Raw genomic sequence first — 12,265 nt, forward strand, 5'->3', positions numbered from 1 at the left:
TAAAAGGTCCTCCATAAAGTTTGATATCGTAACAACAATTTCAGTCAAATTTAAAATATTTTTCAGTCCCATTTCCCTCATTAAGGTTCTTACTAGTTATATCCATACAATTATAAATCCTTTGTTCCAAGAACAACAATCAAAATGATCATGACATTTGTATTTGCAACATTTCAATAATTAGTAGAGGTGTTGCACTCAAATTAAAGAACGAAACAAATTCTTGGAAAGTGATGCCTTAATAATAATTACTAATATACTAGCAGTCCCAAATGTGGGGTCAATCATATCATATTTCAAATGAAGCTGGCAAATGTGTTGCTATATTATTTAGATGTATATATGTGGTGTGGGGATAGAGAAAAGACTAGTCATGACTCATGATGAGTTAGCTAGACCTTATCTAGACAACATTTTTGGTATGATTGATAAGTATGGTGCATATCACCTAACAAAAATGTTCATACCACCTAAAATTGGTGTCTTAACTTTGACTAATTTTACCCCCTTTTAACTTTTAATTTCAACCAAGTTATTATGTCATCAAGTACCGTTTACATTTGATAAAGCTTTCTCCTTTTAAGATTTTGGACAATATAATTTGTTATATTTCATGTTGAAGCTTCGTTAATAATAATAAGAGCAAGTAAGAAACACAATTTGCTAACAAACTATTGTGAGAATAAAAGTTTGATGTTTGGGGTGTGCTCTCGGGATATTAATTTATCTCGTAAAAAGTCAAAGTTATAACTAGACTATTAAAAATTATAACAAATAATCAAATTAAATAATTCCTAATCACATTAAGACAAATTCGGACCTTTTCTCTTGTTTACATTAAATTAGAGGTAATAGTCATGTATTTTTGTTTACTTACTCCTTGATTAGCAAAGGACCAAGTAATCCAACATTTAATTGTGGAAAAGGCCATCAATTGGACTAAGTCGTTCAAAATTGTCTACAATATATTAAAAAGAACGATTAAATTAATTTGTATGTAGCTCAATTAGTTTAATGAATATCTAATATAGTATTATAACTTAAATTTGTAATCTTATATGAACTCTCTCAAATTATAATTAAATAGAATTAAAAAAATAATAAATAGATCAGTCGAATTGCAATATAAATATGAAAAAAAAAAAAAAGAGCCTAATATGTTGATGACACTTGCACAATTATATACCCAATACTTCAAGAAATGGGTAGCATCATAGCGGCAAATTAAGCCACACATATATATAATAGTAATACATTGCAGCAGAAGAAGAAAAAATCTATTTTGGGTATTTTTGAACGAGCTATTTTGATCCAGAAAAAAGACAATCTTTTGGTTAGTTTTCCTACTTATGCACAGATTCCAAGATTGTGTTTTTACTATTTCTTTGTTTGTTGTGATTTGTTTTGTTGGGTTTATGGAGCTTTTCAGCGGTAATCGCAGCATTAGAGTGTTCAATTGTTGTGGTTTGGTTCTGGTAGTTCAAAGAAAGAATTTCTTACTATTTTTGCTATTTCTTTGTTTGTTGTGATTTTTTATGGGTTTATGGAGGATTTAGCTGTAATCTCAGCATTATAGTTTTTATTGGTTTTGGTTTGGTTCTGGGTAGTTCAAAGAAAGGTTTTTTTTCTACTATTTTTACTTTTTCTTTCGTTGTTGTGATTTTTTTTGTTGGGTTTATGGAGGATTTAGCATTAGTCTCAGCATTATAGTGTTCATTGGTTTTGGTTTGGTTCTGGGTAGTTCAAAGAAAGGTATTTTCTTCTACTTTTACTATTTCTTTGTTTGTTGTGTTCTTTTTTGTTGGATTTTATGGAGTTTTTATCCGTAATCTCAGCAGTAAAGTGTTCAATTGTTGTGTATTGGTTCTGGGGAGTTCAAAGAAAGAACTTTTCTACTATTTTGTTTGGTAGAATGGTTTGCTGGGTTTGGCTATGCATGACAAAAGATAGGTAATTACTAGTAGAATTGAAAATTTACTTGGGTTTATGGAGCTATTAGCAGTAATCTCAGCATCATAGCTTTCAATGGTGGTTTAGTATTAGGTGTTTTTCTGGGTGATTGAAAGATTTTTTTTTTATTTTCTTTTGTGGAATGGTTTTCTGGGTTTTGCTATGTATGTAAAAAAAAAAACAGGTAGTAGAATTGATGATAGTCACAACATTGTGTTCTTCAATGCTTTTCTAGTCTTAGGAGTTTCTTGGTAGTTAAAACAAAGGTTCTTTTTTTCTTTTTATTTTTGCGAAACGTTTTCTGAGTAATGGTTGTTTATGTCAGAGAGATGTATTGATACTAACATTGATGGTAACTCAGCATTAGAATCTTCCATAGCAGTTTAACTTTAGAAGTTTTCAGGGGTGGTATAGGAGATGGTGGGAGGGCTAATGTTATACCTTTTTCATGGTTTTCTGTTTTGGGGATTTCTTAATGCATTTTCCAGTGAAGAATTTCAATGTTCCCCATTTTTTCCTTTGCCTTGTGTTCTGTTTTTGGGACTTGCTTTAAATTTTAATCTACAAGTTCTATTTGGGAACAGTGTATTGGGTTTTATTTGACTTTCTTGTATGCAGGTTGAAAGGTGTGGGAAGGGATGCCTCTTGAAAGGGTTGAGCAATTGGATTACATGGCAGATGACCGGGAGGGGACTGATTCATGTGATGAATTTGAGGGGGAGTTAGATAATGAGGAAATAAACCTTGATGACGATGATATGGTTAGTAAAAACATAACTTGATTTACTTATTCCTTCCTTTAGCCTCTATTGAATGTTTTCTTGTTCTACATTGGTTCCTCGTTGGTTGTTTATAGTTCAGCTGATTATTGCTTTAGCATATTTTAGACTTGTCTCCTTGTTAATAGTTATGTTGGCCAACGGTCCATGATTAGTGAACATTCTTCTCTTTTACAAATCTCTAACATTTAAGGTAGGAAAACTATTGGATTTGACCGAGTCATGTTTCTTTTCGTTTGTCCAATTTGTTTGGTCAAGTCAGAGTTATTTATATTTGATGGATCACTTTATTTTGAGCTACCTGGATGTATTGATATCATTATGGGATAAATGAGGCATTTTTGATATTTTTTTAGCCAACAAAAGTGACTGATACATCAGCTGCACAAGCAAGAAAAGGGAAGGATATACAAGGTATCACATGGGAGGGATTGAATGTAACCAGGCAAAGCTACAGATTGACAAGGCTCGAACAGTACAGAAATTATGAGAACATCCCTTTGTCAGGGGAAGCTGTGGATAAGGTCTCTGCACTGCAATATTTATATTTCATTTAGCTAAAAGGCTTACATTTGGGTAAAACTATCATCATTGCTGGTCATTTACACATTTTCAGGAATGCAAACAAGTGGAGAAGGGTGGTAACTACTACGAATTCTTTTACAATGCAAGATCTGTGAAGCCTACGATACTCCATTTTCAGGTCTGCATTTATTCTGCAGATTAAGCATACCATATGATAACCCTGTGCTGCAGATTCTGGATATACTGTGTAACCCTGTCCTAACTTCTAGATGCGATAAATACTTATCTCAGGTGGCTGTGTAGGACCTACTTTTCTTCCAGTTTGAATTCTTTTTAGCTTTTATAAGTCAGGAAGACTCTTTAGTGGAAGTAACATCATTGTCATCTCGATTGAGTAAAAAAACATATGTACTTGCGGCCCTTCCTGTCTGCAATATCTAAGATTAACGATGGTTTGGTTTCTCTATCCTTTAGAATTTAAAAGATTTGTGTTTTACTCACCTACTTAAAGTTGACATGCCAAATGTCTAAAATGCTGGATTCCTAATGCTACAGCAGAGATTTATTTTGGACTCCTTCTATGGGAATTGGCATGAAGAAGAAAAAGAGTTAAAGAGAAAGAATACTATTACAAGTTTTCCTGTTCCATGCCTGACACGGTTTTCTTGTGTTGTACTTTTTCTTTTTCCTTTCATATTCAAATAAAAAACAATATTCCATTGATTTTGTTCCTCCAGTGATAGATAAAAGTGATTAGGTTTCCAAATGAATTATATCTCTATTTTGCTATTCATGTCAATTGTTATCTTGTAAGTGGTTAGATAACATATGTGATGCTTTCGGGGGCTAGCATCTTTTAGTAATAGTTTCAAAGTTCGTTATTTTTCTGTGATATATGTCACCTAACTTCTTTTGGGGTTTGGGTGGGCTCAATTTGCTATATGGAGATCTTTCACTGACACTTCTTATGCCTCTTGTTTGCAGCTAAGAAACTTGGTCTGGGCAACTTCAAAACATGATGTGTATTTGATTTCAAACGATTCACTTATGCATTGGTCATCAATTTCCCACAACCTCTCAGAAGTTCTCAACTTCTCTGGACGTATAGTACCGACAGAGGTAACTGAAAAGTATTTAGTGATGGTCCTTTACTTTGTTTTGCTATGCTCTTGCTTCTTTCTCTCCTCTTATGCGTGATATAGCCTGGAAAAAATTGTCTCTTGTGTGCAATGCCTTTTCAGTACTCTGGTTTATTGTTTTTGTTGTGGGGTATGAGAGACATACCCTGCACCGTACCCGCCTCAACACAGGAGGGAAAAAGAAGTTTATCCTGATTTTTTCCTTTTAAAACATTCTTCTCTTTGCTTCGTTAGGACTATAACTATTTCTTCTCTTTCTGTTTCGTTTTTACCTATTCTTTCTGTTGTTTTGGTCCTTTAGAAATATGCAGGAAATTTGTTAGAGGGTCTGACACTGACCCAAATCAGCACGATGGCGGTGAAGAACCGTTTTGTGGTTGCTGGAGGCTTCCAAGGAGAACTCATTTGTAAGGTCAGTTGGGGTATTTTCCTATTTCTCTTAATGACTGCTAATATCTGAGACTAGCCAGTCAGTTAAAAAGAGCTTCTGTAGTGGAAGTGAAAATCTACTTTTCTCTCCCACCATCTTATTTTTAACTAACGTGGCTATAACTTACTGGAAGATATTATGTCTGTACTAAATGGTTGGCTTAACATTATGAGCTATTAATATGATTTAGTCCTACGGATTACTATGTACATGCTTGCATTAGTTGTGGTATTTTCTTTACTTTGCTTCAACTATTGCAGAGTTTGGACAAGCCAGGGGTTAGCTTCTGTGCAAGGACCACTTATGAGGATAATGCTATCACAAATGCCGTTGAGATATATGAAAGCGTCAGGTAGTATGAATGTCCTAATCAATTGTTGAGCTAGCTTGAAACTTCAACTGATGGAAGTAAGTATGAACATTGTGCAGTTGTGGGCCTCGTTTTATGGCAGCCAACAACGACTGTGGTGTGAGGGTGTATGACATGGAGAAGTTTCAGCAGATGAACCACTTCCGCTTCCCTTGGCCAGTGAATGTCAGTTTTTTTACGTGCTTTTGCTGCAATCTTTTGTTCTTCCCTTTTCTTTGCTTTTTTTTTGAACTTGGTAACTTTGTATTATATCACAAAACAATACATGGGTTGTATTGAAACCTTATATACAAATGTACTCCCAATTTCACTTCTCTATGACTAGATTGAGTCTAGGACATCAATAATAGAGATAGTGTCATTTGAGTATAGTTGGTTACACCAAAAAACTAGAAAAAGACAGCAGTTCAGTTTAACTTTTTGCACACTATTCACTAAACTCTCAAACCATCTTGAATTCCTCTCTTTCCAAATAGCCCACCATATAACACTTTTCTTTGCTTTTTTTTATTTCCTATCATTAGTTACTGTAGTAGTTTTGGTTGTCCGTGAAGTATAAATATACTTGCTTTTTCATACAAGTGAACTGGCAGGTTGTGGAGAAGTTCCAAACTGGTAATTGTCATTATTCTCCTCATCATCATCAACATTGTCATGCATTGGGTGTTAGTGGGATAGAGTAGTTTCATGAATTTCTAGTGTAAGTTCTTTTTTTAATCAAATGAAATTCTAGTATGAGGCTTTAGATGGACTGCAACTTTCTGATTTAAATTGAGGCTGGAAGTGGTTATTTAATAATTCTTCCTTGTAGGACCTTGTCTTGTGACAGCCCAACAAGGGGCTTTTAGTATCTGAGTGACCTCAATGGGTTTTATACATTCAGGTTTGCTGGTAGATTAGATAGGCTAGATGAAGGCCAAGCGGTTGAAGATAAATCCCATCAGTCTCATTTGTTTCATCTTAGAGAACCAATTTATGGAGGGTGAATATTTGAGATTTGGCAGTGCCATAGAGGTTTGCAATGAGTACAATTGCTGTGGCTGATGGTGCAACTTCTTATATTGTAGATTGCCAACATGATTGTTTTTTTTGCTCTGACATTCTGGAATACCCCTGAGATACTCTTTTATGCTCAATTTCATGTTTATTTCTTAACTTGTATGCTGCTCATGGTTGTATTTGTTTATCTACTATTTTGACATCGGAACTTGTTTCTAGCGAGCAATTATTTTGTCGTGCTTTAATGGGTTATTGAAGTTTTTTCATTTGCTCGAAGTCAGTCGTCATCAACACACATAGTGGTTTGTTGTTGTTGTAGTAGTTTTTGTACTTCATATCAAGTAGTTACAACATCTTTGGATCTATATTTCCTCTTATTTGAAGTTGAGATCAATCATCAACGAGCTGCCTCTCCGGAGCTTCATTTCTCTTTTAAGATTTATAAGCCAACATCACATGTTGATTCAATCAATCAGGTATCATATCATAGATAGAATGCTTTTTTTTCTAATTGCCAAGTGCGAGTGGCGTTTTCTTTTGTTATAGAATCTTCTATTCTCTTCTTTTGCTTACACTGATAGAAGAATATCACATCCTTAGATAGTAATACCCCTACTTGAGGGTGAACTGGCATGTACATAGTGGAAACCCGCAGACTGTTGTCTACTATCAAGAAGTTCCGTTCAACTTCCTCTAGTTTCTTCAGATCTAGTATGAGATTTTGCTATGAATAAGCAGGGATTTTATTCATTGGACTCAGGACCTTGTCCGTCATCCAGTTTGAATCGCATTTCCTCGGAGATTATAAGAAAGTAATAAGTAGGGGATATATCCGAATAGATATTCATTTCTCTCCAATTTTCATCTGGATTAAGAATTATTTCTTCCTGTCTACATTCTTTATGTGAACAGATATTTCAATTTTGTTTGAAGTTGCATCCTTCATGAGCTCATGTATTTATTATTTCACTGGTAATTGATGCAGCACACCTCGATGAGCCCAGATTGCAAGCTTTTTACTGTTGTTGGGGATGATCTAGATGGTTTACTTGTTGATTCCCGCAATGGAAAGGTATTATAAATTTTTTACCATTACCTTCTTTAGTCCGTTGTTTCACTCTGATAGTAGTATTGATCATTCAATTCGGAGGAAATGAATACATATAGCTCACTTATACTGAATCTAGAGCAAAATCAGATGAAGTACAACCTTTTGATTATGTAAATACGGCCTGTCAGTTTTTAAGTCTGAATCATGTTTAGGTCGATATAGTTACTGCATTTGTGATGAGGGTATTATTTGGCAAAATTATTCCCAAGTTAAATTTCTTTTTCCTTCAAAGATGTCTCTCCATATTTCGGCTTTCGTATGAGTTTTCCATTTGCTGAACTTCCAAAATCTTATCCAAGGGAGCTTGTTTACTGTTAACAGACGGTGGCTTCAATTGTTGGTCATTTAGACTACTCTTTTGCTTGTGCGTGGCATCCAGATGGCCGTACATTTGCTACTGGGAATCAAGATAAGACATGTCGAATTTGGGACTTGAGAAACTTATCCTCGTCTACTGCCATTCTGAAGGGAAACATCGGTGCTGCTCGATCTATCCGTTTCTCATCCGATGGGCAGTTCCTTGTAGTGGCTGAACCTGCAGATTTTGTCCATATCTACAGTACCAAGTCAGACTACAAGAAACGTCAGGAAATTGATCTTTTTGGTGAGATATCAGGGGTATCTCTGAGTCCAGACGACGAATCTCTTTACATTGGTATCTGGGATAGAACATACGGAAGCTTGCTAGAATACAACAGAAAGCATACGTGTAGATATCTTGATTCGTTCGTGTAATTTTTCAACCCTTTAGGACAAAAGGGTTCTACAGTTCATTCACATTGATCCCCAATATTTTGCATATGATATCAGTTCTTGATTTATGGCATATGATATCAGTTCTTGATCTTGGCATTACTATGTACAGTTACACCTTGAGATTAAGCTTTGTTTCTGGTTATATACCATTTTGCTTCTCTTGTACTTTGAAATGTTTGTTCAAGGAGAGATAAAAGAACAACATATTTCTGTAACTGTTACAGGAATACTAAAGTTAGTGATAAAGGAAAATGATATCTTGAATGTCAAATGTTGTTATACACGTATAACACCAACCAAAGAATATCGAAACCAACGATGATGTTACAGAGAGGTTTGACTTATGATGCTTGTAAAATCATCTTCACTTATTCTACCAACAATAACAACATTACCTAGTGAAATTCTACGAGTGATTACAAGGGTCTTTGAGATTATACCGTCTTTCGAAATTAAGCAAATTCAAGTTGAAGAGATGGGTAATCAGTGTAACCCACAATTGGGTCATTTTTGTAAAAAGTGCTCCTATCATGCTTGTTTAACGGCCCATTAACCTCAAAACGTTTGGGCAAATCTGGATTAGCCAAAAACAAACGTCCAAATGAGACCAAATCTGCACAGTTTTCAGAAATAGCCACATCTCCTTCATTTTTATTATAGCCACCTGAAGCAATAAGTGTCCCTTCAAATGACCTTCTTATAAATTGAAGACAATTATTACGAGGTTCGTCCCTTGGCTCGAACACATGAAGATATAAAACTCCGAGCTTAGTTAATTGACTAGCCAAATAAGTCAACAGAGATTCTGGGTTCGAGTCTTTTTTTCCGAGTTTTATTCCAACTCTATCTCCTCCAATTTCATTCACAATTGCTCCTATAACTTCAAGAGCAAATCTACAACGATTCTCAATGCTCCCACCATATTCATCACTCCTATCGTTGACTTGATCATTAAAAAATTGTTCAATTATGTAGCTGTTTGCTGAATTGATCTCAACTCCATCGAATCCTAAAAAGATTATTTCATGACATTTTAAATAATAACAAATTTATAAAATGAATATTCACGTAGTTAAATAGAAAACTCACCAGCTTTGATAGCATTGCGAGCTGCAATTCTAAAATCATCGACAATGTGAGCGAGTTCACAAGTGCTTAATTGCCTTAGTGTTGGTTCCACGCACGCACCATCATGAGGTGCTACACAAATATATACACTACTTAGCAAGTACACAATATTATATACATTACACTTTTTTTTTAAAACTCTATTAATATTTGAAGCGTGAATAACATAACATGATGGCTTCAACATTAGGTATACTCGATATGTTATACTCAAATATATATTGTGTATGTTGAGTTCAGAGACGGATTCAAGATTTAAGTTCACCTGCAGCGTTAGTCCAAATAAACCACCAATTGTTTAGTCTTGAGTCGGATATCCTTCCTGGATGCCAAATTTGGCAAAAAAAGATACCACCTTTGCTATGAACAGAGTCAACTATGGGTTTCCAAGCCTCTTTTTGATCTTCTGTCCAAATTCCAGGCATATTTGGGGACCTTAATTCAAATACAACAATTTAGTTAAGGTCGACTATACGAATTCTTGATTATTTTTTTTTAAAAAAAAAAATATACACACAAACGACATTGTTATAGAAAAGTTTTACCCTTGGGAAATATCAGAGGCACTAGCTGATTCAGAAATGAGAAAACCCCCTTTAGTGGCTCTTTGAGCATAATATTCAATAGCATGTGGCTGTGGAGTGTTATTATATGATCTGTTCCTTGTCATTGGTGGCATCACTACTCTGTAAAAAAAAATCATGTTTAATTTTCTGGTTTAAGGCATAGAAACACACCTAAATTATAGTGAAATTGTTAATTACACGTCTAAACTGTGCGAGAATCTTAATTATCATTTCCTCAACTTATTTTTTCCCTTATTATTTACCCTTTACTAATTACCTAGTAAGAAAACAAATTAAAACATACCATGTGCATAAACACATTTATACTAGTTTAAAGTTAAAAAAGGGGCGGGGGGGTTAATGTCTTATTTCATTTAATTCTTTCATATCCAAACTGACCTTATCGTCTCTCAAGTCTTAATCCATTTATGAGTGACTGACTTTTCACTTTATTAACTATAGTATATACTTTTATTGAGCATGAATTTTTCGATCTTTTTATAGCTAAATGTTCTTTGTAAGTAGTATACATGAAGAGCGTGAAATATTACTCAAAATCTTAACTTTATACTTTGTGTTGTTTGAAGACTTGAGAAATGATGAGTTAGGCATGATTTCATGTCTTATCCTTTAGTTCTATCAAACAATTGGGAAAATTTTTTATATACATAATTAAGTTGAATATCATAAGTAAATTGTAGCAAGAGAAAAATAATCGACTAAACGGTGTTTGAAAAAAAAATACCTATGAGAGAGGTTGAATCTCCCCATTTTGTAAGGAGTGAGGAGAGGAATTGGTGTGGAGTTGGCTGCCATATTCTCTAAACTCTCAAATTGATTTCTTTTCCTGTTTGATTCATAAACGTAGCAAGTGTTCAAATTTATAGACTAGCTTTGCCAATTTTTTAATGCATGTATATTTTCTAACAATGCTAACTTCAAGGGGCAAGTAACAAATTAAATACTATATATATATATATGATAAAATTTTGTATTATTAGTTCTACAACTTGCAAAATAATAATTTGTATGATAAGTTGTAATCAGGGCTGATCTAGGGGTCGAGGGATATTCATCCGCATTCTTTGATAAAAAATTATACTGTATATATAAGATATTTTTTAAAAAAAATTATATGTATATATAGAGATTTTGAATCTGTGAACACAAGAAAAAAATTTGACTTAGTGATTTAAGAGGTTTAAAGTTATCATGTGATTTTAAATTCATATCTTAGAAACTGAACTTTTATTTTTTAAATTGTCTAAGAATTTTTTTTTAAATCCGCCACTAACTATAATTCATTATTTTGCAGACTAGTTGACATGCTACTCTGAATATTAAAAAAAAAGGATAGCTTGAATTATTGATGCATATTAAATGATAACTTAAAAGTTGAAATAAAAAAAGGACACGCTACTGAAAGTCAAAGCTCCTAAAATTCTCTTACATACACTAAAACTTCTATAAATTAATATAAGTGTGATCATGAAATTTTATTATTTTATAAAGATATTATTTAATCGATAAATTAATATTTATTAATTTAAAAAATAATTTGAGATTTAATGAAGGTTAATTTTGGTTATATCAAAATCATTGTATCTTACTAATTTATGTATCATATTTATTGATTTCACATAAAAAAACATTATACATAAAGTACAACGAATAACCATTGTATCTTACTAATTTCAACCTTGTGATGCTAGGATAATAGTAGCTTTCAAGATGTATTATTGAATAGATTTTATCGTAGGATATTAGAAGGTTATGAAGTGGACAAACTGATCCAACAAAGATTAATGTTTTGGATGCTATCAATTTTGCAATCCATGTTTGGACAACAAATGTTCAGCAAGAGACAATAACAAATTATTTTTGACACTGTAAAATTTGTTCGGGGAATTCAATCTCAAAGAATTTGAATGAATCTACTTGTGAAAACGTTATTCATGAACTTGATGTCATGATTAATGATCTCGATTAACACAATCAAATGGATGTCAATAACCTATTGGATTATCCGGATTAAAGTGATACATGTTCAGAGGTCCAGAACTTAGAAGAAATTGTGGATACCATCGAAAAAAACAATGTTAATGATGAAGTTGAAGATGATACTATACCTTTGGAACCAGTTACGCATAAGGAAACATTTATCACATCTAGAACTCTTCACAATTTTATGGTGCAGTTCGAAAAGACAACATCGGAGCTCTTGGATGCAATAAGAAAAGTTAGAGATGAGCTTCAACTAAATTTAAATTTTAAGAAAAAACAGAACACAATAGAATCATATTCCACTAAATTGTCTTAGATATATATGTATTTCTAAAGAATTATTAATTTATGGTATTAACTTATATATGGTCTTCTGAAAATATATTATCTTCTCGAAATTGGTGATTTTTTCCATTGACACAAGTCGAAACCGAAGGAAAATATTATTTTAGACAGATTATTAATTTATCGAGTATTAATTTAGTTTTACTGTATATATTTTACCTTA

General features: G+C 33.3%; 2 protein-coding genes across 2 annotated transcripts; one reads left to right on the forward strand and one right to left on the reverse strand.

The window, feature by feature from the left end:
- The first annotated feature begins 1,188 nt into the window (after positions 1-1,188).
- LOC125834935 (uncharacterized WD repeat-containing protein C2A9.03-like) lies at positions 1,189-8,229 on the forward strand. Its single transcript, XM_049514083.1, has 10 exons — positions 1,189-1,333; positions 2,569-2,711; positions 3,086-3,253; positions 3,346-3,432; positions 4,239-4,373; positions 4,695-4,805; positions 5,084-5,175; positions 5,253-5,358; positions 7,178-7,264; positions 7,625-8,229. Exons 2-10 carry the CDS (start codon positions 2,589-2,591, stop codon positions 8,036-8,038), a joined length of 1,323 nt encoding a protein of 440 aa, XP_049370040.1. The 5' UTR covers positions 1,189-1,333; positions 2,569-2,588; the 3' UTR covers positions 8,039-8,229.
- A 282-nt stretch (positions 8,230-8,511) lies between these two features.
- Positions 8,512-10,569, reverse strand: LOC125834863 (12-oxophytodienoate reductase-like protein). Its single transcript, XM_049514018.1, has 5 exons — positions 10,499-10,569; positions 9,733-9,873; positions 9,453-9,622; positions 9,149-9,259; positions 8,512-9,068 (listed from the first exon to the last, which is right to left on the reverse strand). The coding sequence occupies exons 1-5, from the start codon at positions 10,567-10,569 to the stop codon at positions 8,512-8,514; spliced, it is 1,050 nt and encodes a 349-aa protein (XP_049369975.1).
- Positions 10,570-12,265: the final 1,696 nt, after the last annotated feature.

Source organism: Solanum verrucosum, unplaced genomic scaffold (genome assembly GCF_900185275.1).
Source record: "Solanum verrucosum unplaced genomic scaffold, falcon-dt-bn FXZP01000184.1, whole genome shotgun sequence".
Classification (NCBI taxonomy): domain Eukaryota; kingdom Viridiplantae; phylum Streptophyta; class Magnoliopsida; order Solanales; family Solanaceae; genus Solanum; species Solanum verrucosum.

What these genes read in the sequence shown, in the direction of transcription:
- LOC125834935 (XM_049514083.1), top strand. Translation starts at nt 2,589, where the DNA reads ATGCCTCTTGAAAGGGTTGAGCAATTGGATTACATGGCAGATGACCGG. An exon ending in GAGATATATGAAAGCGTCAG is followed by an intron (nt 5,176 to 5,252) that starts GTAGTATGAATG and finishes AACATTGTGCAG; the next exon opens with TTGTGGGCCTCGTTTTATGG. An exon ending in GCTTCCCTTGGCCAGTGAAT is followed by an intron (nt 5,359 to 7,177) that starts GTCAGTTTTTTT and finishes TAATTGATGCAG; the next exon opens with CACACCTCGATGAGCCCAGA.
- LOC125834863 (XM_049514018.1), bottom strand. Translation starts at nt 10,569, where the DNA reads ATGGCAGCCAACTCCACACCAATTCCTCTCCTCACTCCTTACAAAATG. An exon ending in AGATTCAACCTCTCTCATAG is followed by an intron (nt 9,874 to 10,498) that starts GTATTTTTTTTT and finishes TTTTTTTTACAG; the next exon opens with AGTAGTGATGCCACCAATGA. An exon ending in GCCTCTGATATTTCCCAAGG is followed by an intron (nt 9,623 to 9,732) that starts GTAAAACTTTTC and finishes ATTTGAATTAAG; the next exon opens with GTCCCCAAATATGCCTGGAA.